The sequence below is a fragment of the Ailuropoda melanoleuca genome, chromosome 13 (genome assembly GCF_002007445.2).
Source record: "Ailuropoda melanoleuca isolate Jingjing chromosome 13, ASM200744v2, whole genome shotgun sequence".
NCBI classification, from domain to species: Eukaryota; Metazoa; Chordata; class Mammalia; order Carnivora; family Ursidae; genus Ailuropoda; species Ailuropoda melanoleuca.
The window spans coordinates 75,866,240-75,890,313 of NC_048230.1; the positions used below are offsets into that span (position 1 = coordinate 75,866,240).

Genomic DNA, 24,074 nt, shown 5'->3' on the forward strand with positions numbered 1-24,074 from the left:
AGAGAGGGAACACAAGCAGGGGAGAGGGAGAGGAAGAAGCAGGCTCACAGCAGAGGAGCCCGACGTGGGGCTCGATCCCATAACGCCAGGATCACGCCCTGAGCTGAAGGCAGACGCCCAACCGCTGTGCCACCCAGGCGCCCCAGGAGCCACAACTTTCTAATTTAATTTGAGAAAAACAAGTTTGGGGAGATCGAAAATTCCCCATAATGGCCATTGGTGCTCTAAATTACTTTTCATTAAGTCAGTCCATTTGGTTATAAATGTGCATGTGGAGGGACCATAGTTTTTATTTATTTATTTATTTATTTATTTAAAGATTTTATTTATTTGTTTAGAGATTTTATTTATTTATTGGACAGAGAGAGACACAGCGAGAGAGGGCACACCAGCAGGGGGAGTGGGAGAGGGAGAAGCAGGCTTCCCGCTGAGCAGGGAGCCTGATACAGGGCAATCCCAGGACCCTGGAATCACGACCTGAGCTGAAGGCAGACACTTAACAACTGAGCCACCCAGGCGCCCCTGGACGATAGTTTTTAAACATAAAACCAGCTAGGGTCCCAGAAAGGGTGGCACCCTCAAAGCATTGTGATGACTGGGATCCCACATCTTAGAGGTTTTTCTCTAGAGCAAGGAGAAAAATTCCTGAAAGCACAGTTTCAGCAGGAGGAGAGTGGTTCCAGAAGGAATCAGGCCGAAGGCCAGAACAGTTCCAACAGGAAGTCTGACTCTGAAAAGTTGTCAGACTGAAGGCCAAAAGAGTACTCTCATAAGAAACAAGGCCTTAAGATAGATTTCAAATAAAGCCTGGAGAGCTTGGACACAAAGTGGAGCTCGACATCCAGGAAAAAACTTACCTTCGCACTCCAGGGTTAGCGAGAAAGCAGTGAGCCCTTTTGGCTCTGTGGGTACCAGCACCTGTTTGCCCACCAGGCTTGGAGTTTTGGGGGATCTTTCCTGGATCCCACTTCTTATTACAAGTAATGTTAACATTAAAAGTAAAAGTCATTTTACCAGCAAAAATGGTTTTGCTTGGGAATAACAGAGAGTTGCAATCTGAGCCAAGAAAGCTACTGGCCAAACCATAGGCAGTTCACAGACAAAGAAGAATGGTCTTTTATAGAGGAGAATGGGGAAGGTGGCAAGGCTGTTACAAACAAAAAGGCCATGGGAGTAAACTGGGAGTTTGAAGTATAGTGAGTGGCTTTTCATTGACTGAGTTGGGACTGTCTCTCGTTGGCTTGGCTGTTGCTGGGGAAGAAAAAGAACCTTTCTTCCTCCTGCTGAGATAGTAAAGTAGTTGTGACTTGACCTACTGACTTGAAACGTAGTCTCTTCCTGTTGGGTCTGCACTTGACTAGGAGTGGTAGGGCATGAGAACTTCCGCTGCTGGCCTCCTGACTTCATTGTGAACAAGGTGTCCTTTCATTAATTTTCACAAACTGATGCACATTTTAGAAAGATCATTGGCTGTGAGGAGAGGGAGGGTGGAAGGAGCAATTAGGAATCCATTGTAGACGAGAGATGATGGGGCTGGGATAAGCCTAATCACTGCTGAGATAAAAAGGATAGATTTGAGATATATTTTGGCTTTTGGCTGTGGAATCAACAGACTTGGATTTGCAAATAATTTGCACATTTAGTTGCAAATAATCATGAAATTCATTGGCTTAAACCATTCTCTGTCCTCGCTTCTCTGTGCCTTTCCGGTGTTGGTCATCCTCAGGCTCTCATGGAGGTGCAAGCCAGTGCCGGTAGCACCTGATTTCCTTTTCCCTCAGGCTAGTGAGGAAGAGAGAGCTCAAGTGTCTCTCCCCGTGGCCGTCTTACCAGATTCTAGAGCTGTATTTCAATTGTACCATCTTAGGCCAAGTGCCTACTCTAAAACAGTCATGGCTTCAGCTGGGGATAAAAATGCCTCTTCAGGAACCTGTCACTGTGAAAAAGGGATGGAATTAAAATAATCAGTTTGCATAGGCTACTCTGTGTGCCATCTAGGAATGGATTTTTGGAGGGAGCCACCTGCAGTGTCCCGTACCTGGGGGAAGATGAGGAGAGAGGAATTAAGCATCACTCCCAAGTTTCTGGTTTATACAGGATACAGATTGTGGTGTCAAACTTGTCAGCAGGATGAGGCCTCAGGATCACCAGTTTCGTGGGCAACATGTGTAGTTCTGTTTAGATTGTTATGTTTGAGATGCCTATGAGAACTTTCTGGCGGAGATGTCATTAAACAGTAGCTGCGTCTGGCACTGGAGGAGAGACTGAGGTTGGTGGAATTGTAATTAAAACCAAGGGGTTGGATGATAATACTTAGGGAGAGAGTGTAGGGGGTCTAGAATCTGACCGGAACTAGCCCAACATTTAGAGGTCATGGAGAGGGAAAATAGCACAGAGACTGAGACAGAATAGTCAGTCAGGTAGAATGAGAACCTAGAAAGTATGTATCGTGGAAGCTAAGAGAGGAATGTTTCAAGGAGGAAATGGTCAACCAGATCTAATATTGCCAAGAGGTACAAGGTGAAGACTGGAAAGTCCATCCAGTTAGCACTGAGGCTGTTTTATTTACCTCACGTGTTAGAAATTTCACATTTGTTTTAGTTCCCAGAGCCTGAGGCATCACACTGAGGCCATGTTGGTCTTTCTGTGCTGAGGTAGTGGGTATCTCAAAGTCACATGCAGTTCAACAGACCAGGCAGCTGCCCCCTCCCCCCACTTTTTTTCACCTCCTAACCTTTTTATTAAAGGAACTTTTCAAACACAAAAGAGAATAGTTTAATCAATTTCCTCACACCCATTGTGTGGTAAGGGCACGATAAACACTCTTTCCTTTTAATTATTGATTTGCAAAAGATAATCTGGTGTCCTAGCAACCTTCAAAGATGGACAGTGATGATCATGAACTCACAGATTTTCATATACTTGAGTTTAAGTCACATTTAGTCTTTATTTTAACGCTCAAATTATTCCATCTTTGGTGATCAGAAGTCTTTTAAAATTTTTATTTTTTATTTTTTAAAGATTTTATTTATTTATGTGACAGAGTGACAGCCAGCGAGAGAGGGAACACAGCAGGAGAGAGGGAAAGGAAGAAGCAGGCTCCCAGCGGAGGAGCCTGACGTGGGGCTCGATCCCATAACACCGGGATCACGCCCTGAGCCGAAGGCAGACGCTTAATGACTGTGCTACCCAGGCGCCCCAGAAGTCTTTTATTTCTTAAATGGCTTTCTCGTTTTCCTATTTCATCTTTTCCCAGGCATCCTTAATGATTTATCAAAAAAGCCATTTTACATTGTTGCTTTCATAATTTTATCTATAGCCAATACGACAATTTTGGGATTGAGAACATGTTAGATTTTTTTCCCAATGGAGAAATATTGGAATCTATTTGATTAGCACGTATTTCCATGACTATTTGTTATGAATCAGGAATACCAAAAAAATGACAATATTCTAATACTATAAAACAACTCAGGGTGTTTGCCCACTTACAGGGGCAGGGAACGTTGGGGCACAAGGCACTGGAGACATCAGCTCTCGTGTCCACTTACCTTGTCACCTGTTGGAGATGGGGGACACTGAAGCAGGTACTAGATGGCAATTTATGATTTAGGGGCTCCTCAGATACGGAACTCAGCAACTGGTCCTGGTTCCACTTTCTGGCAGAGGTCTAAGGAGCACACTTGAGCCCACTTTTGGGATTGCAAATATATCTTTCTTTCTCATCTTACTAGATTTTGGGGTAATATTGGATAAATTCTCTCTGAAAGAGTCTTTTTCTAATAAAAAAGAATTTTTTTTTTAAAAAATTGCTTTCTCCCTCAAGAAGGCTGAAGACTCATTTTTCCTTAAATGTTAAATAAAGATCTGTGACTAGGGAACTGAAAATAAGAGGACTTATCGGACTCCAGCAGGGCTTCTAGTATTGTGTGCTCTGACTCTGTAAGACAATGGGAAAACAAGTGACCTCATCAGGACAGAACCTTGAGCAGAGCCTCCTGGGAGACAGAGGCCATTTTTCCACCTTTGGTCGTCTCTGACCTGAATGAAATAACATCTTGTGATGATGGGTACTAGATTAGACTTGTATGCTTGTTCTTTTAGTAAACAGATGCATTTACTCCAGAGAGAGGTTTAGTGGGGAAGGTGAGAGAGAGTGTTCGGAAAAAGAATTCTTGTTCGTTCTCTGTCATCCAAACTCTTGGTTTCACATATGAGATTGGCATTGTTGAGGAGGTCGGGACCCAGTTCTGTGGTGTGTGAATTTGAGAGCCTTGCATTCAGGCAGACTTCCTCTTCTATTACTGAACTGTTCTCAGAAATACCTCTGTTACAAGTCCTGGGCTTTGTGAATCCCCCATAGCACTTAGGATACGTTTGGCCACAAATGACTGAAAACCCAGAATAACAGTGGCTTACCACGATAGCAGTGCTCTTTCTCATGGAATAAGCAGTGCAGGCCCTTCTACTGTGTTTGTCCTGCTGTACAGTTGTCCTCCATAACTGTTTTGTCCTCATTGTCAACGTCTTCCATCTTGTTGCTTAGTCATTCGTAAGAGGTGGATTTCACCTCATAATCGGTTGCCAGAGCTCCAGCTAGCCAGTCTGCATTCTAGTCAGTATGAAGGAAGAATGGTGGGATTACACACAACATCTCTGCTAATCATTCATTGGCCAGAATTGGAAAACGTCATCTTGGTTCTAAGCCCAGCTAAAAATCAGGGCTTCTGTGACAATGTCTAAGAAAGAAGAGAAGACGGACGGTGAGACCATGGGCTACAGCCCTGTGATGCCTCTTGTAGTACTTGTTTTGTTTTGTTTTAAGGACTATGGACTCTGGGAAACAAACTGAGGGCTTCAGAGGGGAGAGGGGTGGGGGATTGGGATAGGCCGGGAATGGGTATTAAGGAGGGCACATATGGCATGGAGCACTGAGTGTTATATGCAAACAATGATTCATGGAACACTACATAAAAAACTAAGGATGTACTGTATGGTGACATAACATAACAAAAAATTATTATTAAAAAAATAAAAATAAAAAATATAAAGATTTATTTGGGGGCACTTGGGTGGCTCAGTTAAGCATCTGCCTTCAGCTCAGGTCTTGAACCGAGGGTTCTGGAATTGGCCTTAGGTCAGGCTCCCTGCTCATCAGGGGAGTCTGCTTCTCCCTCTCCCTCTGCCCCTCCCCTCACTGGTGCTCTTTCTCTCACTCATTCTCTCTCTTAAATAAATAAATAAAATCTTTAAAAAAAAATAAAGATTTACTTATTTGAGAGAGAGCACGTGGGCACTTGGGCACATGCACACTACTGGGGGGAGGGACAGAGAGAGAGAATCTTGAAGCAGATGCCCCGCTGAGCATGGAGCCCTACGCGTGGCTCGGATCCCACGACCCTGAGATCACGACCCCAGCCAAAATCAAGAGTCAGACGCTCAATTGACTGAGCCACCCAGCCGTCCCCCTCATATGTACTACTTGTTAAGAGCACAGAAAATGAGCTGCTGAGTCACCCAGCTCTCTGCCAATTCAGTAAACCGTGGATCCTCTCTGAATGATTGGCTGTGGCACCTTAAGCAGATGTGGTAAGACCTACTTAACTTCTCCGTTGTGGGCCCCATGCCCACAACAGCCCCGTTGGGTGTACTGTGCTGAGGAAGTCAACAGCAGGAGACCATGCAGTGTGGTGTGTGCTCTTGAGAAATGTTAGGGGGGCCACTGGGGCAACAGGGAGTGGGGAAAGGCTTGGAGAGAAAGGGATCTTTTTTTTTTTTTTTTTTTTTAGATTTTATTTATTCATTTGACAGAGAGACAGTGAGAGAAGGAACACAAGCAGGGGCAGAGGGAGAGGGAGAAGAAGCAGGCTTCCCGCTGAGCAGGGAGCCCGATGCAGGGCTCGATCCCAGGCCCCTGGGATCATGACCTGAGCTGAAGGCAGATGCTTAATGACAGCCACCCAGGCGCCCCGAGAAGGGGATCTCTTAGCCAAGATTCGAAGGGTAAATTAAAATTGACCAGAAAGAAGAGAGATGGGTGTCTATAGAACTGATTTGCAAAGACTGTTCTAGGTAGGAACAAACAAAAGTCCTAAAGGTGAGAAAGTGCAACCTGTCCTAGGAGCTGACTGTACTTCAGAATGGCTGTGAGGAATGAAGCTGGAAGGGTAAATAAGACCCTGATCTCAAAGTGGCTGGTACACCGTTTAAAGAAGTGTAGACCTATCCTGTAGTTGTCTGTCCTTTAGATTACCAGTGGAAAATTGCCTCCATTTAGCCTGGGGTGCTCCAGAGAGATTTCAGGACAGGGAGTGACATGATCAGATTTTCTTTCTGGAAAGGTCCTTCTTGGTGCAGTCTAAACAGTAGAGGGGAGGTAGGAGTAGACTTGAGACTGGAGGTGAGGTGGCCAGTTGGGCTGCTGTAGGTTCCCGGAGCAGAGATGGTGTTGGCTTGAATTAAGGGAGTTCCAGAGGTGACAGGAAGGAGTGGATGGAGCGGAGAGCTTTTTTGGAGCTTTTAACAGACTGCGGGATAGATAGTTTTAGGGGCTGAGGGAGGAGCCACCAAGGATGATGGTCACATTTCTCACTTGCGAATTCAGGGGAAAGGACATAATTTGGTTTTGGACACATGGAGGATTTTAGGTGTCTGAGGGACGTCCTAGGGGAGACATCTAGTACATTTAGATGAAGGGGTCTGAAGCCCAAGGAGAGACAGGTGGAGGCATCAGAGTGAATGAGATTACTTGGGGAGAGTGGGTAGTAAAGAGCAAGAGCCTCACAAGAAAGCCTGCGGAACCCCCAAATTAAGAGGCAGGAAGAGGAAGCTGCCAAGGAGAAGGCTGGCTAAAGAAGGCCTGGCCAGAGAGGCCTCTGGGAAGGATGTGCTGCCTGGAAGCGAAGGAAGGGTGTGTCTTTTGCATTACCTGCGTGGAGGGAGGAGCGGAGGACAGAGAGTGCTGTGGGTTTAGTGATTAGGCCATTGGTGAGGGGAGAGTGCTCCAGCAGAGTGGCTGGCCAGGCAGGTGGCTCACTGTGGTTGAGGAATGATGCAGTCAGAGAGGGGGACGGGGTGTCCACAGCTCTTGCCAAAATCACTTGTGAAGTAAGGAAGAGAGTGCATTGGGTGGATGAGCTGTCAAAAGCTTTTTACTGTTGAGCCTGCTTACCTGGTTATAAGTCAGGGCCTGTGATGAGGGGGAGGGGAGCACCCAAGAGGGAGAGAGAAAGATCAGTGGTGTGAGGTCTTAGAGGAGGTGATAGCAAAGGGGATGGTGCACGCTTGAGCGTGTATATCCCTGTGCAGCTGTCCTGGGAACGACTGTCCTTCTGAGGGAGCCCTGTCTGGGCCTGTGGCCATCAGTGGTATGTTCTCTGCAAAAGCGTCTGTAGCCCCCTTGTAATAGTGTTGTCTGGAGGTGAACTGGTTCATAGCCAGAGTCAGGTTTTTAAAAGATGCGTGCATCTTTTCATGTCCTTCCTCTGGAGCCCTTTGGTGTGGAGTGCAGTCCCCTGTGGAAGTACTCCAGGTAAAGCAGTCCATCTGGAGTAGCTGAACACATTTTCTGTAGGTCATATTGATATGAGGCTTTTAGAGGACAGGGTATGGCTGTTTTGGGGGATGATTGTGAACTTTCAGAGTAGGACTCCTTTCTTACTTGATCTTTTGTTTAAACAAGTGAGCTTGTCAAATGAGATTAACATAAGAAAAAGCTAGAAATATTTGCTATTCCTAACACTACATACACACACACACACACACACACACACGCCACTACTTCGCTAGTAAGAGGGACATGTAGGTCCCTGATACTCTTGTTAAAAATAAACTTGTTTCTGGCAATTTCTCTCCTGGGGAGTGTGTCTGTAAGTGGGGGAGTGGATTGCCCTGGCAGCTGCCGCAGGGTTTAAGAAGATGGCAAGCCCAATATTTAGCAGAAGGGTTAGGCTCAGCCTGTTGACTTTCTTCTAGGATAAGGTTTGTGATTTGGATCTAAAGCTTCACAAAATATAGTTTGTGTGAATTATGGAGTCATGGAGGAAATGAAACTTACGAATTTGAATGCATTACCAGTGGAAAGGGCAGAGTTGTTGGAAGCAGAACCAGCCAGTGCCCTGAGCACTACCTTTTAATGAAATTTCCCTGAAAATGAAAAAGAGAAGAAAGAGCCTAGTGGATGGTACCACCTATTTTCTTTCCCTAGTTTTTTGCCCCTCATGGGCAAACGTCAACAGAATATTCATGTTTGCTTTAGCAAGGTACAAAGCTGAGTTGGCATCTGGTAAAGAAATGGGGGTGGGGTGGGGTGAGTACCCTCTGCCCGGAGTCTGATGGATACAATGCCAAGGGCTCCTGTGTAGCCTGGCCAGCCACACTTTGTTTGGTGAAGCTCTGACCATCAACCACGTGTGGGTGTCACTGTGGAGTCTTGAGAAACAACAAGGTCAGAGGGTGTACCCCGACACCAACTGATGACCAAAAGGGAGCCTCAAAAAGATGCTGCCTCTTAAGCTTTTGTAAGCCCAAGGCAGTCCTTCAGGAAACACTGGGAATTAGGAAGGAGTGGGAAGAGGTAGGGTTTTCTACCCAGAGAATAACAGTGAAAATGAGTTCTATGAGTGCGGGTCCCTCCCCAGGCCAGGAAAAGCCAGGCCTCAACCACAGGGAGCTTCCCTTCCCACCCTGCTGTTCCCCCAGCCCTCCTGCACTGCCTTCTCTTGCTTCCATTGAAGGAAGGCTTCTGTGCTGTGCTGTTTTGAGCCTCAGGTCAGGGCTGGGTTTGGCTTCTGGGTAGTCGTGGGGATAGAGGGGCCCTGGAAGGCTGGTAGGGGAAGCCTTTCTGAGCAAGAGTTTCTCCAAAAACGTCAACATGTCTTAGCTGAGCCCTTGGTACCCAGGACATTCCCTCTGTTCATCATCAGTCAGATTTTCTGCTTTCCTTTCAGGGTCTAAGTGAACCAGGAGGGCCTAGAAGGGAGCTTTTTTCTTTCCTTTTGAAATTTCTTTTGTTTCCTGTTTACACCAGCAGCACAGCCCCTTGGGGAATGGCTAAGGGACTGTAGAGGATGGCTGTAAATTGAGATAGAATCTCAGAGATAGGCTATGCACCACTTAGCCTCTGATCTGGGCCTTTGGGTTGAAAAGGGAGGGCTGCCTGGGAGCTGGGCTGAGACCGTTTAAAGCAGCAAAGCAGCTGTTCCCTGCTGCCCTCCCAGTAGGGAGGGGTCCGGAGTGGGACTGGGCTAGTCTGGTCCCGCTGTGAGGGCAACTGGAGAGGGAGAGGCGTGGGTCCTGGCATGCGAGCTGGAAATCACAGTGGGTTCTGTCACTCTCTCATTGCAGTCTGATGCTTTGGTCTGTGGTAGACCAAGTAGAATTCTCATTAGCTCATTAGGGCAACAGGCCTTTGGGTGCCTGCTCTGTTCCAGGCATTGCTCAGCACAGTGGGAAACAAGGAGCCCATGGCCACTGAGACACCGCCAAGTCTGATGTGGATGTGATGAGCCACGTGCCCCAGCTTGCACGGACTTACTGAGTCATACACGTGTACTGGAAGGCCCATTATAAAGCATGCACAGGAAAGAAAATACAAAGGAAATAAATAGCAGTTAGTTGTAATATTTCTTCCCACACTTCAGTGGATGGTGTCGCACACACCCCACTTCAGAGAGCACTAGCGTATGCTGCTGCCTTTGTGTGTCAGGCCTCCCCGTTCCACAGTAGTTTTGGGAAGCGGATCATTTTTGAGTTGGGAGGCTGCCTGTTGGATGAATGGAGGGCATGAAAGAGGAAGCAGGTCAGGCCGATGCTGAGCTCACATAATTGGGGAGCACATGGGCCCTAGTAGGGCCTGATGGCCGCCATTCTTCCCACTCTGCCCTCCTTCAGAAGGGTGCCCAGGTTGCCCGGTGTGGGGGTTTAAGGTTCTTGTGCTGTCCTGTGTGCCAGGGTCAGGATATTGAGGGGTGGGGGTGGCAGTGTTGCTCTTCAGCTCCTTTATAATTTTCACAGACTTTCACTGGTGAGTCATTTGATCATTTCAACAGCCACCCAAGATAAGGGATCCTTTCTGCACTGGGAGCACCAGAGATCCGAGGCCCACGGGGAGTGTAGTGAGCATCAGAGCTGGGCCCCGGGCCCCGCTCTCCCTGACTGGCCGCTGCCTCCTTGCAGCAGGTCATCCTCTACATATGCCAGTCTTGCCTGGAGGAGCAAACCAGTGTACCTCTCAGCACCCCTGACTCTTGGTCTGACATGTGTCACTTTTCTTCTGGGCAAGAACTTGGGCTCCAGGTCCCTGGCTCCTCGGCATCCCTGCCCACGAGGGAAGCTGTCACTAGCATTTGGCTTCTTTTACTCAGACATAAGCAGCTGAAAAGGTAGTCCTAGCGTTTCAAGCAAAAGGCCTTTTCCCAGGAAAAACAAAGCTGGGGGCATCACAATGCCGGATTTCGAGCTGTACTACAAAGCTGTGATCACAAAGACAGCATGGTACTGGCACAAAAACAGACACATCGACCAATGGAACAGAATAGAGAACCCAGAAATGGACCCTCGGCTCTTTGGGCAACTAATCTTTGATAAAGCAGGAAAAAACATCCGGTGGAAAAAAGACAGTCTCTTCAATAAATGGTGCTGGGAAAATTGGACAGCTACATGCAAAAGAATGAAACTTGACCACTCTCTCACACCATACACAAAAATAAACTCCAAATGGATGAAAGACCTCAATGTGAGACAGGAATCCATCAAAATTCTAGAGGAGAACATAGGCAACAACTTCTATGACATCGGCCAGAGCAACCTTTTTCACGACACATCTCCAAAGGCAAGAGAAATAAAAGATAAAATGAACTTATGGGACTTTATCAGGATAAAGAGCTTCTGCACAGCCAAGGAAACAGTCAAAAAAACTAAGAGACAGCCCACGGAATGGGAGAATATATTTGCAAAGGACACCACAGATAAAGGACTGGTATCCAAGATCTACAAAGAACTTCTCAAACTCAATACACGAGAAACAAATAAACAAATCATAAAATGGGCAGAAGATATGAACAGACACTTTTCCAATGAAGACATACAAATGGCTAACAGACACATGAAAAAATGTTCAAAATCATTAGCCATCAGGGAAATTCAAATCAAAACCACACTGAGATACCACCTTACGCCAGTTAGAATGGCAAAGATAGACAAGGCAAGAAACAACAATTGTTGGAGAGGATGTGGAGAAAGGGGATCCCTCCTACATTGTTGGTGGGAATGCAAGTTGGTACAGCCACTCTGGAAAACAGTGTGGAGGTCCCTTAAAAAGTTAAAAATTGAACTACCCTATGACCCAGCCATTGCACTACTGGGTGTTTACCCCAAAGATACAGACGTAGTAAAGAGAAGGGCCATATGCACCCCAATGTTCATAGCTGCATTGTCCACAATAGCCAAATCATGGAAGGAGCCGAGATGCCCTTCAACAGATGACTGGATTAAGAAGCTGTGGTCCATATATACAATGGAATATTACTCAGCTATCAGAAAGAACGAATTCTCAACATTTGCTGCAACATGGACGGCACTGGAGGAGATAATGCTAAGTGAAATAAGTCAAGCAGAGAAAGACAATTATCATATGATTTCTCTCATCTATGGAACATAAGAACTAGGATGATCGGTAGGGGAAGAAAGGGATAAAGAAAAGGGGGGTAATCAGAAGGGGGAATGAAACATGAGAGACTATGGACTATGAGAAACAAACTGAAGACTTCAGAGGGGAGGGGGTGGGGGAATGGGATAGACTGGTGATGGGTAGTAAGGAGGGCACGTATTGCATGGTGCACTGGGTGTTATACGCAAATAATGAAGCATCAAACTTTACATCGGAATCCGGGGGTGTACTGTATGGTGATTAACATAAGATAATTAAAAAAAAAAAAAAGGCCTTTTCCCATGGGGTGGAAAGGAGTCAGAATACCGTAAGCCTCCAAGTTCTCTTCACTTTCTGTTCCCTTGGCCTGTTCTGTGACATCTACACCTAGGAGTTGGAGAGGGACTGGGGGTCAGGAGCCCAGAGAGCTGGCTGTCTTGCCTGCTCCCCGTCCATGTTTTCTGGGCTCTGCCCCTGCCTCTTGCACAGGGATTTGCCCTTCCTCCTTGTTGGGTCCTACTGCAGCTTGTGAGGGAGTGGCTGTCCAGGTAGGGTGGGTGCTGGTCTCCTCAGAGGGTGCCTCCAGGTAAGGGCTCTGGGATGTGTATTCAGTGACCTGGGGTTACTTGCTTAAGAGGCAGGTGAAACCTAAAAAGTTAATCTCTTTCAAGGCTTGTTCCTTTAGGGTGTTTACTTCATTTCTTAGTTGTTTATCTCAAGCTCTGACATCTTGGTAATAATAGTTACAGGTTTTGTTGTTGTTGTTTAAGATTTGAGAGAGAAAGAGAGGCAGAGGGAGAGGAAGAGGGAGAGAAGCTGACTCCCCATTGAGTGTGGAGCCCAACGCAGGGTTCGATCCCAGGACCTTGAGATCATGACCTTAGCCGAAGTCAAGAGTTGGCCGCTTATCCGACTGTGCCACCCAAACGCCCCTTAGCATCTACAACTCTAGATAGTTCTCCATCTCTTGTGCTACTTTCTGCCTCAGGATACCTCTCTTCCCCTCATCCCTTCCAGCAAGGAAGGACAGGAGTCAGATAGGGTGATACTGCAGGACACAGTGCTGGGGTAACGCTCATAAAAGGATGTGGAAGGTCCAGAGAGACTCAGCACCGAGCTGGAGCTCTCTGCCCCTCCCCTGCAGGCACTCTGCCTGGGCTCCTTCCTGCCCTTCCTCGCCTAGGGAAACCAGCAGCCTTTGTGAGTCTCCTTGACAACAGGATGGATAAGTTAAAAATAACCTTGTGCTGGGGCATGCGTGTGTGCGTGTGCGCATGTGCACATGTGCTTGTGGCTGGATACATGCCCTCTCCCCTGCTGGGCTCCAGCTCAGTCCCTGTGGCTTCCAGATGCTCTTGGTGAGCATCCGTGGGGGCCTTGGTGGGGCCCGGTGCTCGCATGCTGAAGCTCCTGGGGTTAGGGGTCAGATCTAGATAACCCTGCAGCCTCGCTACTTCGTACTGCTGATGGTTGCCGCTGGGGTGTGGGTGTTAATGTTGACATGAAGAATGGAATGCTTTTCCGAATGCCTTGGTCTTCATTCACTCTAACTGGAGAGCGATCATCCCAGAGGCACTGGTGTGTTTCAAAACCTGTCAGGGTGCTGGAACAGGACGTCTGTTTAGGGAAGGAGGACCGTTTCTGGGCCCGTGTTATAAGTTGAGGACTCTACAGTACAGAGGTACTTGCTTAACTTGTCCACAGCCCCCTGGCTGAGCTGTGGCAACGTAAGGAGCAGTGACCCTGTCATCAGAAGCTAAGGCTCTTGCCTCACATCCTACTCCTGAGGTCATCTGAATAGGTCCTTTACCAAAGCCAGCTACCTCTTAGTAGGAGTCTTACACTAGTCAAACTCTGTTTTGTGATGTTATCACAACTGTAAGTTTAGAGAGAGCTATTTCCCTGGGGCAGGGGCTGGGTGGCTCTTTACCCCACCTGAAATTAATTCCTGGCTTCCTCTCTCCATCATTTTTCCATCCATTAGTAAGTATTTTGCTCTGTACCAGGCATGGGGAGGTTTTTATCAAGGGAATAAAAAGGTGTGGTCCTTCTTTTTCGGGAACACCAGAGAATTAGAAAAATCTCCCCGTCAGTCTGCATTGTGGCCAGTGCCCAGAGGGAGAGGGTCAGGAGAAGGAATGACTGGGAGAGGGGTGGGGTTAGAGAAGCCTGGGAGAACATATGAGTGACACAGTGCACTTAAGGCTGGAATGTATGAGAGGCTCCTACAAATCCAAAGGCAGGCAGAAAACTCGGTAAAAGAATGGTCAATGAGCTGGTAGACACTTGACAAAAGAAGATATCCAAACAACCAATAAACATGAAATGGTGCTCGATTTCATATACTTCTTAGGGAAATTCAAATTATTCAACTTAAAAAAAATGTGACTGTGTTTTGTGTTCGTGCACACAGGTAACGAAATCTTTGACGGTGTGGTGAAACATCCTTTTGCCATTTCTAGTTTACTTCATTCTGAATTTCTTACCGAAAAGTAAAATGGGGTCCCCGGCCTGAGCTCCACCCTCCTGGGTTCGAGGCTGCGGCCCTGCACGCCTCCACTCCGGGTCTGCCCTCTCTGCGTGCGCTGGCCAACAGGGAGCCCGGGAGTCTGGGTGCCTCGCGGCTCCTTGCGGGCTAAGGTGCCGCTCATCAAGAAGGTGGCGTCGCTCCGAGGCACAGTGGTCTGGAACTACACCCAGATGAACGTGCTGCAGCAGCTTCTCATGCCAGTAGTTCAGGCATCGAGAGAACGCCGGGGACGAAGACATCCTGAATTCTCCCCAGTACCTCTGACCCAGTGGCGGGTTCGATCCCACCTTCGTCCTTTTTGAGAAGTGCAAGGTGAAGGGTGCTCAGGTGCACCTCCTTTTCACCTTCTTGCTCTGCCTGCCCCCAGTGACTATGCTACTGCGCTCATGACCGATCCCAAGTTCATCACCTGGTCTCCAGTTCGCCTCATGCCTGGAACTTGCTGGTGGGCCCAGACAGCGTGCCTGTGCGCAGTCTAGCCCCTGTTTTCCAGCCATCGACATCCGGCCTGACTTCGAAGCCCTGCTGTCCCAGGGGCCCAGCTGTGCTAGGGTGTGCCTCCTCTCTCTGCTGCCTGGTAGTCACAGCGCTGCCCTCTGCAGATTTCATCCATGAGGTGTTTCCTCGAAATCTGCATGGAGGAATGCCTGAGGTCCAGGAAAATTCCCTGAGATGGGCGCTTCTTGTCTACCCCAACCCCACCCCCTCCAAACCAGGGCTCCTCACTAATAAAGTGTCAGGTGTCAGAAAAACAGTGGATTCCAAGATGCTCAAGTAAAAGGAAATCTAGTGGTATGAACACCAAGAAGTCAGAAGACCTGGATTAATAGGAGATTTGGGGCCCACCATTGAACTTCTCAGAGCCTCTGTCTCTTCATTTGTAAATAGAGGTCTTCCTTTATCCTTTCCCTTCCTTCCAGAACTTCTCTGAGGTTCACAATAGGTATGGGAAACATTCTTACAGCTGTTGAGAGCTCTGCAAATACGAAGCAGTATTATTCGACTCTAATTCAAAGTGATTTGATTTATCTTCCATCTCTTCCCAACAGTAGTGGTTCTAAATTCCTGTAAGAGATAAATGCTCTAAGTAGTAAGGTCCCTAGTTTTCAGAGCAGCCTACCCTGGTATTTTGGATAGAGGGCCTGTTGCTGGCATGACTGTGGTCCCCTCGTAGGGGCTGGCAAGCAGGGTGATTTTTTTCTGACATGGCCGGAGCCTGGATGGCAATTCTGTGAGTGATATCACAGGGTCTACTGGTGCCCGGGGCTGCGTGGCAGGGAAAGGACTGGCACACCAGCCTTGGTGAAGCCTCGACTCTAGTAAGCAGTGCTGTGTGGCTTCCACACTGCCTGGGCTGGCCTCCTCATGGGGTGCTCTTGTGGAGGCTGGAAGTAACACTGTGGACTCTGGGGAGTCCAGTGGGGGACAACAGCCTGCACACTCAGCTTTTCTCTGAGAGCCTGGCCAGAGCCACAGGCCGCTCTGGGGGCACTGAGAGTCTACAACATGTTGTGGCAGAGCAGGGACTTTGCTGCATGATTTAGGTGTTGGTGGAGAGGGGTTTTTGGAGGTGGATGTGACTTTCTGGGTGCCAGCAGCCAAACCCTTTGAGGAACTAAGCCTGTCAGCAAGGGCTGGGTCAGGAATGAGAGGTCCTGATGAAATTCAGGCCTCCCTCCCCTTTTGCTTTGGATACAGAAGAGCCCCTTTCTCCCTCCTCTGGGACATCGTCCTCTCCTCTGCCCCCGGGAAGGCAAAGGGATCGAGCAGATTGTGGCTGTTCCTCATTCCCCCGTGGTACAGATGCAGGCCTCGCTTCCAGCAGAGAGTTGGCCATCTTGGCACATGTCGGAACAGTGTCGGGATCGCTGTGAGTCCCATCTGCTCTGTCACCTGACTGTACTAGGTCCTCAAGCCTTGTTGTAGGTCTTTTCCCACAGATCTCTTATGACAGGCATGTACTTCTTATTTTTTACCTTTTCCTCATCTGTTTTTGTGCCATGTAGGAATCGGAGTCAGAAGCAAAGGTAGATGGAGAGACTGCATCGGACAGTGAGAGCCGAGCGGAAACTGCTCCTCTATCAGCCTCCGCAGATGATACTCCAGAGGTCCTCAACAGGGCCCTTTCCAACTTGTCTTCAAGGTAACCTGGCTTCATGGTACAGATGCTTGCAGGGGCCTTGCTCCAGGTCCAAGTGCCATGGAAGACCCCGAGTCCTCAGACAGCCTGTGGTCCTGTGGCATGAGCCCACCACTATTACAGTGTGCAGGCTGGGCCTGCCCAGCGGCGGTGGCCACAGTCGTCCTGCTTTTGCTCAGGGCTCCACTGAGTGTCATCTAGTGCTTAATGGCAACTCTGAGCACAGCCTAGAAGGATCTGGCCCTTGAAGGGTGCTGTCGGCTGGGCTGGGAGGTACAGTAGTCCGGGGAGGAGGGGAGTCTGGACACAGGGGTGGTGGTGGGCAGGTTGCCGATGCAACATGTGAAGGAGTTTGTGACTGATAGGCTGCTTTGCACAGAGGAGCCCAAGTTTTTAGGTTAAAGTTTGGTTTTCCCTCTCCCACACACATCCATTGTGGACATTCCTTAAATTCTCCCAGAAGAATTGAGAAATCTCAACTTGGGTGAATCCAGGGTTAAAATATTAGTCCCTTGAGACTCTGGTCCTTCAACACTGGCTATGTGGGCAGATTAAAAATGCAAACTTTAAGACCCCAAAATATTATCTGAAGGTGTTTCTATGTGTGTCTCGCACACATGTCTCTTTGAAAAGTGGTATTGTGTAGTGGTGAAGGGCGTGGGTTCTGGAGCCAGACTCCCAGGATTCAAATCTCAGTTTGACCACATCACAGCTGTGTGATTTATGCATTCGTTTCCTCATCTGTGAAGGTTAGTAGTGTTGAGGCTTAAATGCATTAATGTATGCAGAGTCCTTATAAAAATGCCAGATGCATCTTTGTGATTGTTATTATCGTTGGTTAATGTTGTCCTCACCATAAAGATGCAGGACAGAATGATACAGGATTCTGCTGTCGGAAAAATGTGCTTTGTTTTTTCTTTGGATAGAGAGCCATAGAAGCCATCCAAGTAGATACAGAAGTAGGCACCACATTTCCCTCAGGACTTTTGCCTGATTCCTTTGTTCAGATATAAACTGGGTGGCTAAGTTGGTTAGGCGACTGCCTTCGGCTCAGGTCATAATCCCAGGGTCCTGTGATGGAGTCCCGGGCTCCCTGCTCAGTGGGGGGCCTGCTTCTCCCTCTCCCTCTCCTTCTGTCACTCCCCTGCTTATGCTCGCTTGCTCTCTGTCAAATAAATAAATAAATAAAATCTTTAAAAAAAAAAAAAGGATATAAGCTGGGTGTATTTTTTTGTAGGCCTTGGCACGTCTGCTGAGTTTGGTGTGGGTGAGGTGATGGCTATGGCCCTGCTTCTGCCTGCATGTAGCTAGTACCTCTGTCAAGGTGAAGGAGATGCTTCTGCAAGGGATTGACCTCTCCTCCTAGGAGAGGCCTAGGAAAGAGCCATGCCCCTTGGGTTTGTGTTTGCTTCTTTCTGGGCTCCTAACATGTTTTCTTCTCCCCCCCTTCTCTTAGATGGAAGAACTGGTGGGTGAGAGGCATCCTGACTTTGGCTATGATTGCATTTTTCTTCATCATCATTTACCTGGGACCAATGGTTTTAATGATCATTGTAAGTGCCATTTGCATGCTGTTTTAGTTTTGCCTTCAGTTTTTCCCACAGGATCCATCATTTTAAGTGTAGGGTTTTGGGTTGGTTCTGGGAATCAGTGGGAGTCCTGGCTCCTCAGACCACATCTGCCTTAGAATACCTGTGACTTTTCCCTTTCCAGGAGCCAACTGAAGGGGTGTTGGCACTGGCCTGTTGTGTGTGGTTAAAGATATCTCTTCATTTTAAAAGTTGTTATTATGTCAGCTGTTTGATTAGCCTGTGACCCCAGCCATGACTCTGTGTGACTCTCTGTTTTGTTTCTTGTTTCCCTGGGGCCTCACTGTGGGGCTTAGGACTTTGATTTAAAAAATCCCAGTCCTCAGCACTGCTCCCTTAGTCTTCATGCTGTCATGGACAGGGTCAGATGACTAGCGGCTGACTGCTGAGCAAAGCAGTTGGGGCTTTTCAGGTATTTCTATTCAAAGTCAAAAGGGGAAGAGATTGATTGAGTCCAGGGAGGTACAACAATAAAAAGTCAATTGAAGCTTCAGGGGTGCATATTTCTTGGATCTACTCTGTGTGACAGAAAGGACTGCGCTGCCAAGGGGGTGCGGAGTGAGTGAGAAAGGAGGAGGAGAGCCGAGTCACTGTNCATAACGCCGGGATCACGCCCTGAGCCGAAGGCAGACGCTTAACCGCTGTGCCACCCAGGCGCCCCAGGACTGACATTCTTTAAATATGATAGTTTTTTTTCGAGGCCCATGACCCTTGCGTGGGTTTCTGTTTCCGAAGATGGTAAGAACTGGGGAATTAGCAAGTATTCTGATTCCTTTGTGTCTTGCAGGTGATGTGTGTTCAGATTAAGTGTTTCCATGAGATTATCACTATTGGCTACAACGTCTACCACTCCTATGACCTGCCCTGGTTCAGAACCCTCAGCTGGTAAGCCCTCTAGCCCCACAGGGGCCCTTACTAGATTTGGGTGAAAAGTGTTCTGTGGTAGGTATTTACAGTCATGGTGGGAAGTGGGGTAGTGATGGCCACTGACTCAGACAACACCTTTAAGACCCACATATTTTATGTGGCTGGCCTGTGAGGCATGTTTAGAAGTTGCCTGGGGTCTGGAATCTCCCACACTGACTGCATCTGTGAGCACATTAGCACATTAGCTCACATCTGTGAGCACATTTGGATTCATCAGACTTTGCACAGTGGCCCCGCTTCTAGACCAGCATATTTTTTATGCTCTGCTATCCCAGCATCCCATGAGAGTCATCTGTAGGTTGTCAGTGCTGGTGTTGCTGTCTCTGGATCTTGGTTTCCTCGTCCTTGAGACAGATGGTTGAGATCCAGTCAGTTGGCTTTGGAGCCCTCGTTCCTCAGATGGAGGTGCCTTAGGGGGCCAGAGTGGGCAGGAGTGAGCCTGAATGCAGAGGATCTGGACTCGTCAGAGAAGTTCTGTTCCCTCTGTCCTAGGAAAGGGCTCGGCTGCCTTCAAGCAGAAACAAAATCAAAATCTGTAGCACAGGTGATGTCTGAGATCCCTTCCTGATCGGAAACTCTGCTTTACTGGTCGCACTGTGCTCAGGGGACACATGAGCAGAGCTCTGCATGGTGCCAAGAGGACTTGGGGCAAATGTGGGCCCTTCTCACCTTCTGTGCTGGGACTCAGGGACGGTTCCATGACTTAGCAGCCTGAGAGGGTGTTTCAGGACCCAGCAACTTGGTCATGGCTGAGGGAACTGACGTGCTCACACTCAGGGTGGACACAGCCTTCCCAGAGATGCTTCCCCACCAGCCAGCCATACAACCTGCCTCGTGGTCTGCACACGGGCCTGTGCTTGCCCCCAGGGTTAAAGTGTAGGTCTGTCTTGTGGCTGTTCTGTAGCTGGCAAGCAGTATCTTAAATTTTGTTAACACGTTCAGGATGTCTGATCTTTGATTATGGTCACTGACCAAAGGGAGTGTTTTTCATGTAACAGAAAACAAATCCAATATGAGAGTTCCTGAACTTCCACAATTTAAAAAAAAAAAATGGAAGAAAGAAAATGGAAGAGAGAAGCTCTCATTCTCTTTCCTCCCTCAGGATCCTGGTTGAGTATCGGGAGTAGGCCTGCTTGCTCCCACACTCCGAAGCACCACTAAGGCTGCAAAGGTCCATGAGCCCTGGCTTTTCCCTTCCCAGAGCTCCAGTGCAGGAGGCACGTTATCAACAAATGAAGACTTAATGCTGGTGGAAGGTTTATGTGTCAGAGGCATACTTCGGAGAGGGAGATACTCTGAGACAGAGGGTGATTAATTGCTTAGTGAAATGACCCAATATTACATGCAATAGGAATAAACACAGGGGAGAGGCAGATACCATGTTAGGTTGTGCAAGGTTTTATGAAGAAAATGGTATTTGAGCAACGAGTGACAAAATGGGTAAGCGAAGAGGATGTCCCAGGCTGGGTGAGACAGATGCGAAGCAGTTGGTGACAAAGCCAGAGAAAACCACTCAGTAGGTGTGTGGGGTTCCTGGAAGAGAGGAAATAGGATGGGGAGGCGGGATGAGCCACGCTCTGGAAGGTCATCTTACGGTTGGAATGTTCTTAGATTAGGCGTGGTAACTTTACAAAAGGAGCAAAAACTGAGTCCCAAGTTTGTGATAAACGGAGCGTGAGTGAAAGCTGTCACAGATTTCCAGATAAACTTCTCAGCCACAGGGTCCCCAGTGAGCAGGGAACCGTGGTTGGCTTGTTCCTAGCAAGCCGCCGCGGGGGGGCATGGGGTCAGGTGGGCTGCTGCTCTGATCCTTAGAGCTTCCTGACCGCCTCCCTGTAAAGGAGAGGCCACATGTGCTCCCCATGGCAGTGACCTGTCTTCATTTACAGGTACTTTCTACTGTGTGTAAATTACTTCTTCTATGGTGAGACAGTGACGGATTACTTCTTCACTCTGGTTCAGAGAGAGGAGCCTTTGCGGATTCTCAGTAAATACCACCGGTTCATTTCCTTCACTCTCTATCTAATAGGTAGGCATTCAGCGGTTCACCACTTCTTGTGTTTGTCTTGTTTTTGTATGTCTGCTGAGTAGAAGTTGGGGAACTTCTTGGTGAATGCACAGTTTTGTTGATGGTAAGTCTGACTGTTCAGGGCAGCAGAGCTGAGGGCTCTGCCTTTAATGTGGGTCACAGCAGCTCTTGACTAAGAGATGGGCGCAAGGGTCTTGCCGTGGGGACTGCAGTCTGTGCCACCTGTCCTTGTGTCCCAGCCTCCATGGGAGGACAGCACAGCATGGGCCAGTCCTGACTCTCCTGTTGGCAGGGATTCTGTGGTGTGATCAGAATAAAAACCACCTAGGAACTTGGTATAAAGCCAGCAGCTATCTTTAGGGAAGTCACCCGAGGAGCCACATGAGGGACAGTGCAGTGTGGTGGAAATTTTACCCACCTGGGTTTAAAAGGACTCTGTGACTTCAGTGGAGCTGGGTGCTTAATCTTTGGGTCTCTTTTGTAACCTGGAGCTAAAACAGCAGAGGTACTGTGAGGATTTAATTAGATGCATTAAAAGTTGACAAACAGTAAGGGGCTATGTCAGTCTAAACTCAGTCCTACCTGAGTGTTAAGTGTTAATGCTAGTGTTTTTCATAGTTGCCCTCGAAGCCAGTTCGAGGCACAGGAGAAATTTGTTCTGACCTAAATTTCAGTCTGACCTATTTTTGATCAGCTTGATAGCAATACTTGGCTCTGTGAACGACACCTGGCCATTAAAATAGAAAATCCACTGCCAAGGGGTCTGTTGCTGTGGAGCATAGTCAGAGTGTGTACCTCGGACCCTGAGAGTAGCCCCTCACAGAGTGAGGCCAGGGGTCTGGAATAGCCAAATGCTGTCTTCTGGGCAGGGCTGTGTTTGAGGGGCCCAGCCACTCCTGTGGGTAAAAGTCTCTTTCCTCCATGGAGGAATGTGGGGGCCTGCAGGTTTTTATTTTTATTTTGCCACTATGTGGGTCAATGTGAGAGATGCAAGGCAGATTCCCCCCTTAGCCAAACCTGTAATTTAGGACAGGGGTCAGCAAACTTTTCCTTAAAGGTCTAGATAATCTTTTAGGCTTTGGAGGCCATAGGCTCTTTGTTGCAGCTCCTCTGTTCTTCCCTTGAGCATGAAAGGAGAACCCCAGATAACATGTAAACAAACAGGCATGGCTGTGTTTCAGTAAAATTTTATTTGTAAAAACAGGTGGTTGGCCTGACCGTTGTTGGTTGAACCCGGCTCTAGGATCAAATTGTTCCTGTCTGGTGAACAGAGTTCTAATTTGAGCGCCTTCCTTTGATTGTCTTGAAGGAGTCCATTTTTGCTTCTTACTCTTATTGGAATAACTAGGTTTGTTCCCCTGGGCTTTGGAATTGTGCACGGCTTAACTGCTGCAAGGAAATTGGCCAAAAGACTATTTAACACATCTAAAGGAAATGATTAGGGCAAAAATAATGCAGAGTGTGATTCGTTTTGCCCTTTGTCCTCCTCAAACTAGGATTCTGCATGTTTGTACTGAGTCTGGTCAAGAAGCATTATCGACTGCAGTTCTATATGGTAAGCGAGATGTATGTGTGTGTGTGTCACAATTCTTGGCTAGTTCTGCAGAAACTCAACAGGCCTCTGTGCTTCCTGTGACAAGCCAAAACTCTGGAATGCAGTCTGTTTTGTGTGCACAGAAGCTAGAGCATGAAGGGGTGTCCGCATTTAAGGTAGGCAGCTCTGAATCCACCTCGACCCAATCACTGTTCCTTAATTTACACCCAGGAAACCTCTCCACTAGGACCTGCAGGTGGCTTCCAAGTAAGGCTCACAGTGAAGCTTCAGGTGATGCCCACAGATATCCTACCTGCTACATCACTCCCTCAACTTGAAAACAACCCCTCACTGAGTGTCTCAAGCACTCAACATTTTTTAAAATGATTTTATTTATTTACTTGAGAGAGAGAGAGAGGACAGAGGAAGAAGGAGAAGCAGACTCCCCACTGAGCAGGGAGCCCGACGTGGGGCTCAATCCCAGGACCCTTGAAATCATGACCTGAGCCAAAGGCAGGCGCTTAACCGACTGAGCCACCCAGGCGCCCCAGCACTCAATTAACATTTTTGGAGAAAATGAGATGTACCCAGGCTTTCAGAGCATAGAAGGACTTGCTCACTAATGGGCCCCGTGGTCTCTACTTTTGGTGGTAATTATAGCTAGAGGCAAAGTTAATCCCAAATGCCTGTTCTGTACTTTTTTACTTCCGATAAGACAGATACAGAAGCAGATATCTTTTCTACCTGTTTTGTTTTTGTTTTTTAACAATTTTCTATTTGTTATTGGCTGTTATTTGAAGTTCCTTTCAAGGTAATAGATAGGTCAAATGTATTCTTGATCTTCTTTTGCAGTTTGGCTGGACCCATGTAACATTACTGATTGTTGTAACTCAGTCACATCTCGTCATCCACAACCTGTTCGAGGGAATGATCTGGTGAGTGATGCGAGATTTCCTGAGTGCGGGAGATTTCCTGAGTGCGGGAGATTTCCCTTTTATTTTGTGGGTTTTCTCATGTCCAGGTAGACCGAGAACCCCTGCTTACCTTCTAAGCCAGCAGTTCTCACCGTGAGCTACATCAGAATCCCCTGCAGGGCTGGTTACAGCACAGATCACTGGGCCTCACTCATGAGTTTCTGCCTCAGTAGATTCATAATGAGAATTTGAATTTCTAGTACATTCCCAGATGCTGCTGCTGCTGCTGGTCAGGACCTCTACTTTGAGAACCAAAGTTCTAGACTAACAAGTCCGTGGATAAAGACAGTGCAACTATATAGCAACAGGTTTGAAAAACTAAAGGAAAATGTCATGATCTGATAAAACATGAACTACCCATAATCATGAAGAAGAAAACTTGAAAAGATCACTAACTGTGGAAGAACTTGGAAAATTGCCTAGGAATCCACACCTGGGAAAGAACAACCAGTGATAATAGCAGAATTTTATCTGCTCCTTCATACTAAAGCTAACAAGCTTAGGGAAGTAGAAAAAAGAATGTTAAACTGATTTCTTTAATGATTACAGATAAACCATTGTAAATAAATTATTAGCAGAGAGAATCTGGCAATGTGTCGAAAGAATCATATACTCATTACTTAGTAGATTTTATTCCAGAAATGCAGTGGTTTCAGTAGGAAATCCGTCAGCATTTAGGAAATCAGCAGGCCATCTGAGGAAGC

General features: G+C 47.5%; 1 protein-coding gene and 1 pseudogene across 3 annotated transcripts in view; both read left to right on the forward strand.

Annotated features, from left to right (window-relative positions):
• The window catches only part of CDS2 (CDP-diacylglycerol synthase 2), a 60,781-nt gene that overhangs the window by 27,994 nt on the left and 8,713 nt on the right, over positions 1–24,074 (forward strand). For all 3 annotated transcript variants that reach the window (XM_034640390.1, XM_034640389.1, XM_034640391.1), the window contains exons 2-7: positions 16,184–16,320; positions 17,774–17,870; positions 18,694–18,791; positions 20,723–20,862; positions 22,359–22,417; positions 23,249–23,331. In XM_034640390.1, the coding sequence (XP_034496281.1) occupies positions 16,184–16,320; positions 17,774–17,870; positions 18,694–18,791; positions 20,723–20,862; positions 22,359–22,417; positions 23,249–23,331 (614 nt within the window). The remainder of the gene's footprint in view (positions 1–16,183; positions 16,321–17,773; positions 17,871–18,693; positions 18,792–20,722; positions 20,863–22,358; positions 22,418–23,248; positions 23,332–24,074) is intronic.
• On the forward strand, positions 14,144–16,167 carry LOC109490492 (annotated as a pseudogene).